This window comes from Tenrec ecaudatus, chromosome 5, assembly GCF_050624435.1.
Source record: "Tenrec ecaudatus isolate mTenEca1 chromosome 5, mTenEca1.hap1, whole genome shotgun sequence".
NCBI classification, from domain to species: Eukaryota; Metazoa; Chordata; class Mammalia; order Afrosoricida; family Tenrecidae; genus Tenrec; species Tenrec ecaudatus.
In genome coordinates, this window is record NC_134534.1 from 106,366,900 (window position 1) to 106,377,526 (window position 10,627).

The following is a 10,627-nucleotide window of genomic DNA, read 5'->3' on the forward strand; positions in this document are numbered from 1 at the left end:
ACAACCCATACATATATCCATTGTATACATAGGTTACTATCATCATTTTTTTCTTAACATTTTATTAGGGACTCATACAACTCTTATCACAATCCATGCATACATCAATTGTATAAAGCACATCTGTACATTCTTTGCCCTAATCACTTTCAAAGCATTTGCTCTCCACTTAAGCCTTTTGCATCAAGTCCTCCTTTCCCCCCTCACGCCCCACTCCCCCTTCCCTCATGAGACCTTGATAATTTATAAATTATTATTTTGTCTTATCTTGCCCTGTCTGGCGTCTCCCTTCACTCCCTTTTCTGTTGTCTGTCCCCTCGGGAGGAGGTCACATGTAGATCCTTGTAATCGGTTCCCTCTTTCCAACCCACTCACCCTCTACCCTCCCAGTATCGCCCCTCACATCCCTGGTCCTCAAGGTATCATCTACCCTGAATTCCCTGTGCCTCCAGCTCCTATCTGCACCAGTGTATATCCTCTGCTCTATCCAGACTTGCAATGTAAATTTGGATCCTGGTAGTTGGGGGAAGGAAGCATTTAGGAACTGGAGGAAAGCTGTATTATTCATCGGTGCTATATCGCACCCTGACTGACTCATCTCCTCCCTTAGACCCCTCTGTGAGGGGATCTCCAGTGGCCGACAAATGGGCTTTGGGTCTCCACTCTGTGCTTCCCCCTTCATTCACTATGGTAAGATTTTTTTTTCTGATGATGCCTTATACCTGATCCCTTCGTCACCTCGTGATCGCACAGGCTGGTGTGCTTCTTCCATGTGGACTTTGTTGCTTCTGAGCTACATGGCCGCTCGTGCACCTTCAAGCCTTTAAGACCCCAGACACTATCTCTTTTGATAGCCGGGCACCATCAGCTTTCTTCGAAGATAAGACATTGTCTCAAGTTCAAAGAACTGAAGGTCTGTGAGCCAGGGGCAGGATCCAAACCCAGCAAAAAGCAAGTAAACTTTTCCAGTGTCTGTTGATATTGGAAGGAAGCCATACTCCTGAGGAAAGGTCCTTTCAATTGATTTCATTAGGGTTTATCATAGGAGACATTGTGTTTATGCTAATTGTAGTAGAATGATTTGGAAAAGGATAGTGAGACTGAGTGAATGACCTGAATAATGTAATATCTGTGAGTGAATTGTATAACTTCAAATAGCTGAGATAGCATATAGTTTGTTATATATATTTTCACTCCACACAAAGAAACACAAGGCCCAACTCTATGTACTGAATTAAATTTTATTTTAAAAGGTAAAGCTTTTATAATTTAATAAAGCTTTTAAAAAGGCAGTTCTTTTCAAAATAAAATTCAAAAAACCTTAGAATTAATTACAAAGTGTTTATAGTATTTATTAAAGTAGTTGTAACATTTGCCAGTGTAAAATGTCAGAATTAAAATCACAACTTAGGTCCTCCATTATTCAAGGGTTTTATCTAACAAAAGAAAAGTTGGTCAGTTTCAAGATAAAAACCCTCTGGACAGTCGATCCTGGTTCCTTTATGGTGGTCCATCAGGTCACACTGTTGGGTAGCTGGCTGCTGTGGCGATTCCACAGTGGTTGTTCTGGTCTTTGGCCATCTTTACATAGCCATTCATGCCCCAAGTTGTACCCCAGCTGAAATACAAGTAAGTTTTCCATTTTATACAAAGAACCAAGTGCATCTAAGATTAATTTTTAATAATAGCTAATGCCTAAACAGTGCTTGCCATACATTACGCAGTATTCTACATTCTGTGACACATATTTATGAATGTATTAATGCCTTATAGTATCTTATGTAATTTCTAAGATTAAAAATATTGAGGCAAGTTATATTTCACAACATCACAAAGGACTTAAGTTTTCAAAGTTGATTTGATAATACGCAAGACCTCTGAAGGCTTAGAACTAAAATGCCACGGCAGGGCATCAAATGATAATTGAAAAGCTATAGAGGCCATTGGACAGCTTTCAAATTTAACAGAAATAATCAGGAAGGGTAAGTATTTCTGCAACTATAGTATATGCAATTTCCACTACATAATAACATAACAAATGTAAGGTGCTTGTGACTCACCAAGAGGGTTAGATAGCTTGTTAAAAATGTAGTAAGGTACCTGGCACTCTTGTGGGGTGGGATTATGCAACCCTAATATGGAGATTCACCAGTTGTGACATCCCACTAGGTTTAAAATGAGTCATCTAATATGCAAAAAGGAGATACCAACCACCATCACCCTCCTACCCTCAATCGCCCCCCCCCAAATGAGCTAGAAATGGAGTACATCCTTTGAAACCCAATGTTCATGCACACCGATCCTTTTCAATTCAGGAGATAGAGCATAGGCACCAGAGATGGCCGGAGATATGGCAGAAATATGGCAGCAGCAGAGGTCGAGGAACCAAGAGAACAAGACAGTGCAGCAGGCTTCCTGGCTCACAGAATAAGAAAGCTCAATGGTGTGCTTCTTGAGCGTGTTCTGGAAAGTAAGTTTGCTGACCATAGGGCTGAGTGCCTTGGGAATGGGCCTTCCTGATGAAGTAGAGTACCTGATCAGTTGAGAGCTAAAAGAGTTTTGTAACATGACCCAAACAGTGCAGAGGCCAAGAATCAAACAAGAGACAGGCCTGCCTGTCATCATGGCTGAAAAGAGTCTGTCTTGACTGAAGAATTGTATCCTGAGCATCACTGAGCATAAATTATAATCTGTTAATTTCCCTAATAAACCCCATAATCATAAGTATCCAGTGTACATTCTGTGGGGCTATTGTAATAGATGATCAAACCTAGCAGAGAAATAGAGAATGCCATGGGAGGGGCAACTGGTATCAGAAGAGGTAATGAAGGTTAGAGGGTGGAGGCATGTCTAGCCTCTGCCTTATAAGAACTGGCCTTGGGCTGGTGTTCACTTTGATTCTCCTTCCCTCTTGTGAATGGTGCTGTAGTGCTTATGCATTGGGCTGGGATCCGAAAGGGCAGAAGTTCAAAACCACCAGCAGCTTCTCAGGAAAAAGACTGGACTTTCTATTCCTGTAAACACTTATAGTCTTGGAAACCCATAGGGCAGGGGTTCTCAGTCTGTGGGTCACAATCCCTTTGGGGATTGAACAACCCTTTCACAGGGGTCACCTAAGACCATCAGAAAACACATATTTCTGATGCTTTTGGGAACCAAGATACCGTTCTTCTATCTGTCTCCAGGTGGGTCCGCCTACATGCAAATACGCCCACATACAAGTACCTGGCATGAAGACTGTTACCCATGCTACACCTTGCTTCAAGACAGAATTTCATTTATTTGTGATTAGAATAAACATTTCATAATATGTAATTACATATTGCCTTTGTGATTAATCACTATTCTTTAATTATGTTCAATTTGTAACCATGGAAAATACACCCTGCATATCAGATATTTACATCACAATTCATAACAGCAGCACAATTACAGTTTTGAAGTAACAGTGAAAATAATTTTATGGTTGGAGATCAGCACAACCTGAGGAACTGTATTAAAGGGTCGTGGCATTAGGAAGGTGGAGAACCACTGCCTTAGGGGGTTGCTGAGCCAGTATTGTCTCTATCGTACTGAGTTACCTCTTGTCAGGTTAGAGGAGATCAAATACCGCCTGCGCACGAACTTTACACTTGGTAAAGAGTTAAGAGAGAGAAGAAGGAAATGAATCCTCAATCATATAGGCCCACAATCTTATATTTGAAGCCTTTAAGATCCGACATGGTTCTAGAAACGATAATTTCAGAATTTAGAAATGCTAAGTTAAATATATAATATTAATAGTACTAGTAAGATTGGTTAAAAAAACCCTTACAATTAAATATTCATATTTCAGTGTCCATTTTAAGTGGGAATAAGACTTGCTGGGAATTCAAATTGACAGTAAGAATTTGTGGGCCTATAGCCAATGACTGATTATAAACAAGGATGCCTTTTTCAATTGCAAATATAAGTAGAATTATATACCTGTTCTTAACTAGCCAAAATGCATTGTTTCCTGACTCGTTTCCTTCAAAGCCATAGCCAACGAGCAGAACGCCATGATCCAGGTCTTTGCTGCTACAGTCTGGCTCGTGATAAATGCCTATAGGAGCAAAATTCAATACTGAGATGAAAAGGTCCATATAGGATTGTACCACAGTGACTTAATCTATCAGCTTTGGTAAGGGAAGCATTTCAAAACTCAAGGAAAAGATATACAATATGTAAGCAAATTCCTGGTAAGACAAGAACAAAGTCAAAGAGCAGTAATGAATGATAAAAAGAACACACTCAAAATACTAGGAATCAATAAAATCCAAACTAAGTCCTAGACATGATTTTCTATTTCACCAAAAAAATTCCCAGATTTTCAAAATGAGATCACTAGGTGATGTAGATTAAAATGACCTATGAGCTGAAATATAAATTAGGATAACCCTGTCCCCTTCTAGGATGTCAGTCGAAGGAAACAACACACAAAAAAACAAATTTTAGTCATAGAATTCTTTTCAGTCCTAATTATGGTAACTTCTTTTTTTTTTTTTTTAAAGTAGATCCTAGGTATAGAATAGTTAAGTAAATTAGGCTACATCTATACAATAAATTACATACCTATTAAACAAACATATATATGCTTAAAATACATATGAAAACTCTGTCACATGAGAAAATGCTTGAAATATAATGTCAAATGGGAACGCCAAGTAAGAAAAGTAGCATGTATGGTACAAAGTCTACTATATTAAATACACACTGAATAATTTTCATTGTAAAGGGGGGACTTTAAACCAGTGTTAATCATGATCGCATGATTTTCAATTTTGCCTGAATTTCTGTGATACAAATACTTACCTGATTTATAGAACTGGAAAGACATATGGCTTGCATCAATAGCAACAGCGATAGGACCCCAAATAGCCACTGCCTTCCTTAGTGCCTTCTCCCTCGGAGGGATATCCACAAAGCCAGTGTCATTGGCAACAGAATACTCGGGCTTGTAGCGACAAGGATTTGTGTCCTGGGAAGGGAAACAGAAAAAGGTTTACTACCACCCATCATCTGAGGAATGAGTTCTAGGATCGCAGAACTATCTTGACTGATTTTCAACTTAATGATTTCTAAGGCAATTGGTTGCAAAGTAGTACAGCAAGTGACTTGTTATGGGTTGGTGTGAAATTGAACAATTCAATAGTGTCTCTTCAATGAGATCTTCTAGTTGGATCTACTCATAAGAAATATTTTACTATGAATAACTGCATTATACGAAGAATGATATGTATATTCTGCACATTAGAGCAGTCAGAGAGGGATGCAAAGGATTCTAAGTGACAATGACTGCTCTGAAAACTGCAGATATAGTTTCTATCATCTCAAGTGTTAAGGCTGAATATTTTTATCTCTGAAAGTGTGTGAATTCCCAAAAGTAGAGTTGGAATGACAGCAAAAACTCTATTTACCGTTCCTAAATATGGATAGGAAGACTCCGAATCAATGCCTTTGTTTTTCTTAATGTATTCAAATGCAAAATCCATAAAGCCCCCATTGCAGCCCTCATTGCCTTCAGGCCGGGAGCAGTCCACCAGGTTCTGCTCACTGAGAGAAACAAGTTTGCCAGTTTTCCGGAACATCTGTCCTTCAAGGGCACCAGTTGCACTAAAAGCCCAACAAGAACCACACTGACCCTGAAAAGGTTAAAAAAAAAAAGGTTGGTTTATAAAATAAATTACAAGACTTCGACAACAGCCCATATATCTAAATACTCTCCCAAAGGGGCAGGGATGGTAGGGTGAACAGCGTGTCACTCCACAGTCTAGCCACGCAATGGGGTCAATTCCATTTTGGCTTTACTATACTAGATAGATTTAACGTTGACTCATGCTATACCTGATTCTTCACTGGAGTTACATAGCCTTTCCGAGTCCAATCCACAGATTTAGGGACCTCAAGAAGGGCAGGTTCGCGGAACATCTTCCCCTTCTTGCGTTTCTTGTTTTGAAAGCCATTCATCCGCTGCCTGAATTCGTCACTGGTCTTCAAGGAAAAGCAATGAACATGTTGAAAAAGCATGGGGTTATTTTGCTGAACTACCAAGAAGCAGTGCAGAATTAAGTAATCAATAAGTGCCACACTCACCATGTCACCGAAGGCATTCATGGCCATTGTGAAGCTATGTTTTCCTTGGTTATATTGCCGATTGTGTAGTTCAATCATTTTCAAATTTTTCTCCCATACTGCTCTTCTCCATCCTTCTTCATTCTAGATGCAAACAAAACTGATTCTTTATTTCCATGTAACACCTAACCCTTCTCACTAACTGGATCAGTAGACGGAAGAGAAATCATGGCCAAGGATAGGTCTAATCCTCTGGATACGCTGCTCGGAGCGCTGACGTAGCAGACATGTGCACACCCACATTGCTCTCAGAAATGGACACTGATGTTAAGTATGGATAAGTGCTGGACTCTAGAAGATCCCAGGTAAGTCCCAACAATCATGGTCCAATCTCTGGAGAGTTTCACATGATACCAACCGTATTATAGTCATATGGCCTCTTGTAGGTTGACTTCCACTGTTTCCATTGTGCATCTAAACTTGGATCAAATTTTAGAGAAGCCGTGGCTATGCCCAAGCCAAGGGCAACCAGAAAGAGTAAAGAATTCATATTTCAAAGACCTAGAAATAGAATAAAGAGAGATTAACAAATCATTTTAGATTATTTAAATATTTTAAAAGGCCATCTCATCCCCTACTGAAAAGCTACAACCACAAAAGTGAAGTGAAAACATTTCAATTGTTTCCCCAAGTATTTCTGAAAAGGCTGTGGGAAAAGGCTAAGGACCTGGGTGGTAGAAAAACAGACCACAGACTTATCAAATGGTGGAGGTAATTGATACAGCCTTAAGCAATAGCTAGAACAAGGCCAATCAAGGTTATTTACTGGTAGTACTGAGGTTGGCTAAGGCAAAAAAACAACAACCCCCCCCCCCCCGCAAAGCTTTAAAGAGGAGGTATGATCTTGGGCTGGGGGTGGCCAGGGAGGGGGGCAATATTTGAGTGACCGCCATACCCAGAGACTAAGCGATGTGAGAGGCCTCAAAAAGCCAAACTCACTGCCAAAGCTGGTTCTGACTCATAACAACCTCATAGGCTAGCCTAGCACTGCCCGAGGGTTTCCGAATCTGTGAATCCATGGGAATAGAAAGCCTCATATTTCTCCCCCAGGGCTGCTGGTGGTTTTAAATGGCAGATCTTGCAGTTAGCAGCCAAACATGTAACTCACGATGCCACCAGGGCACTTTTGGTAATAGCTCCAAGCTCTAATAATTTGTGGTCCCTCCTCTGCTTACTCATGCATTAGAATGGGATATATGAGATATGATATATACATGCTTCAATAGGTGTTGGCATGTGTCATAGCTATTCAAAACACAACTTAAAAATTCCTTTTCATAAAAGAAAGGCAGTCTGAAGGAAAATGCAAAATAAAAATACATTTATATAGGCATTATTATCTAAATATTCATTTATTTCCTTGAGGAATTGCTCAATTTCCTTACAAATAAATAGATGACTATTCTGATAAAATATCACAGTGATCTTCTGATAAATGTTTGTTGCTTTCTTGGGACATTTAATTTACAAAAATTCAATTGTTGCAAAACAGAAGCATTTTGTACCATAAGTTTAGAAACACGTATTGTAAAACATGAGCATTTTGTACCATAAACATTGAGTTTCCTCGCGATGTGCCCAATACCTCATTTATTAACATAAAAAGAGGAATGTGAAGCACTGTGTCTCACACAACGGACAACAAAAACCAAAACTAACTTGATGCATAAATTAACATTTTTGTGTTATATAAACATTAATATTTCTATTTGCGCATTTGCTATTTTAGTAGTATATTAAATGATTACTCATATCATTATTACATTAAATATACATTAGAGTGTATCTGCAAGTATACCAATCATATTTAAAAATTAAAATAAAAAATATTGCTATTTTAAAAATTTAGGGTATAACTTTATGCAAATGTGATAGTTTAAAATTTTTGACTGAATTTAATGCAATGATCAATTTATTCATATTTACAAGCTTCATCTAGGACTGGAGTTCCCATTGGTTGCTAACCAGGACACGATCAAGTGCATTACTTGTGTTTGTATCAGAGCAAAGAGCACCTCCTGGTTGGAGGTGCTGGACTTGGTCAAGGATGGCAGCTTTTACATATTTTTTATTTTAGTTTTGGAATTTTAGTCTTTCAAAACGGATCAAATTCTTTTTATCTATTAATACGTTCTATCCTTGCCCAGTTACTGCTCTTGCTGCATATTGAGGAAGAGCTAGACTCCACAGCCCACTCTAACCTCGTTTATTAGAAAGAATTCTATCTTCTCAAGAAAACCACCAAGACACAAAACTAACAACCAAACTCACTGCCATTCAGTTGATCCTGATTCAAAGTGACTCTCTAAGAATGCCTTCTCTTTCTCCTATAGAGCAGCCCGTGGATTTGAACTGTCAACCTTGTAGTTAGCCGTCCAATCTTTATAGGGGAGGGTGCCATAGCCGAGATATGCCAAAGAAGGTAAGGAAGCAACAGAGGCTTCAAGGCTTAAACAAGAGTGGGCGAGTTCCTGTGGTTCAATCACTTATTTCTGGACGGTGTATTCCCAGGACATGGAGCTGGTATCAACTTCATGTAATGCTCAGCTGATTCCCTTCCACTGCAGCACTGGCTTTTTAGCGTCCTGTTGGCGTGGAGGCTTGGTGGCATAGTGGGTTACACCACTCTGCTGGCGGCAGATAGGCTTTCTACTCTTGTAAAGAGTTACACAGGGTCAGTTCTCCTCTGTCCGATTGGGTCGCTATGAGTCGGAATTGACTCGACGGCAGGTTTTACTTATTTTTAATTTTAGTTTTGTCTACGTGGAAAGGAACTCCCTGGTGGCACTGTCCCTTAAGTGTTGGCTTAACCACCAGATTCCCGGTTCAAATTCCCCAGTGAGGGATAAGAATGGAGCTTACCTGTTCCCACAAAGATTTAAAGCCTCAAGAACCTTTTATAGGGGTCAGCACGAGTCAGAATCCACTTGGTGGCAGTGGGTTTGGTCCACTTGGTAACTATGGTTAGCTTGGACGGCCAGTGCCTCTGTTTTGCTGATGGTGTGATGACTTAAGCACGTGCTTACGTTGCCTATTGGGAAACTTGTTCTTAGTCATACGTTTCTTCTTGCCTAATATCCAGCAGATCGTAAGTATTAAACCCACCTCCAACCCCGCCTTTTTCCCCTCAAACCTCCACTTCTTGACTTGAATCCTTTCCTGCCACTCCCACACTGTGCCCCCAAGTGCGCCCCCAAACCATGAACACCCCCACCTGTGCTGGTACAGAAGCAGAGGTCCTGGATTCAGAGTTTGGGCCAGGTGGCACCTCAGGCTCCGCTGGGCTAGGGCTGCCTACGCCCCGCACTTCTTCCCACCACGTTGACGCCCGTGCAGGAAACACCCGGCCCTCAGCTTGGCCGGCAGATAAGTGGCAGGAGCAAGCTTATCCCACCACGGAGCTGGCACTCTGCCCCAGGGGCCTCCAGGCCAACCGATGCCCGGCTGGCTCAGGGACTCGCTCAGTGGGCTTATCCAACATGGGCGCCCGAGCCCCCTCCCGCTCCGATCTGAACCGAACTCCTCCTGTGGGTCGCGCCGACCACTTCTCCAGGGTCCCCACATGGGTCTCCTCCTCCAGGACCTGCCCCTAGGGCATCTCGACCCTAGTCTGGTTGCTTACCTGCTGGGCCCGCGGCTGGCACAGGCGCAGTCAGCTCAAAGGGGACAGGGTCACCGGAGTCCACAGTTGTCTTCAGGGGCCTTAGGCTCAGCCTTTAAAAGGTTGGAGTTGCTGCCCGGCCAGCCCCGCCCATATCGCATTTCTGCCCCGCGATTGGCTGCGCGGGCTTCGGGGGAGGGGGCCTCCGGGCACCGTGACTCGACACCTGGCCGGTGACGCCGCTCAGTCGCCGCTGACCTTGGCCGGGCGTGTGGTCGGTGCCCGGGGCTCCGCAGGGCTTGGTTAGAGCGCTCGCCCGGGGCGCGCACTGCGGAGCGGGCAGGGTCCGCGATTCCCGGGGTTCAGAGGGACAGAGTCCTCCAAATGGATGGTCCTGGCGAGCTCTCGAAATAATGTCAGCCCGGAGATCGTGTCTTGGGTAGATTGTTGTACATATTTTTACCACACTAGAACAAACAGAGCAACTTTGGTGTCGAGAATCAGTAAACTTTTCATTCTTGTTTCAAACAAAGACGCCCGTGTGGAAAAATGCAGAGGCCACAGGCAGGGGCGCGCCTTCCCAATTTCCATGGTGCAGACGTATTTTAGGATTTTAGAAAAATAATGGCCGAGGAAGGCCGATCTCAAAAACATGATTAATTGTCAAGGCCTAAATCCCAGGAAGAAAATAGACTGAACTGGGTGGTCCAGACTGGGAGCCACGTTGTGATGCATTTTTCCTGGATTCTCCAGTTTCGAAGTTCTCTTTCCTCACAAACCTTCTTCAAAACCATCAGAAATGAGTTCTTTAACAGGGGAGAGGGGGCATGGGAAAAGGTTAAGAAAAATGTTTGAGGATATTGGGAAGTGCTT

The 10,627-nt window shown here is 42.0% G+C and overlaps 1 protein-coding gene across 2 annotated transcripts; it reads right to left on the bottom strand.

Moving 5' to 3' along the window:
• Window positions 1-1,270: 1,270 nt before the first annotated feature.
• Window positions 1,271-9,901, bottom strand: LOC142448890 (procathepsin L-like). Of its 2 annotated transcripts, XM_075550711.1 has the most exons (9): window positions 9,776-9,901; window positions 9,016-9,184; window positions 6,512-6,654; window positions 6,115-6,237; window positions 5,866-6,012; window positions 5,439-5,663; window positions 4,834-4,999; window positions 3,967-4,084; window positions 1,271-1,618 (listed from the first exon to the last, which is right to left on the bottom strand). In XM_075550711.1, exons 3-9 carry the CDS (start codon window positions 6,641-6,643, stop codon window positions 1,519-1,521), a joined length of 1,011 nt encoding a protein of 336 aa, XP_075406826.1. In that variant the 5' UTR covers window positions 6,644-6,654; window positions 9,016-9,184; window positions 9,776-9,901; the 3' UTR covers window positions 1,271-1,518. The 2 variants fall into 2 exon arrangements, with proteins under 2 accessions (XP_075406826.1, XP_075406828.1); XM_075550713.1 differs by lacking the exon at window positions 9,016-9,184 and having other exon boundaries at window positions 9,776-9,898.
• Between the last annotated feature and the right edge of the window lie 726 nt (window positions 9,902-10,627).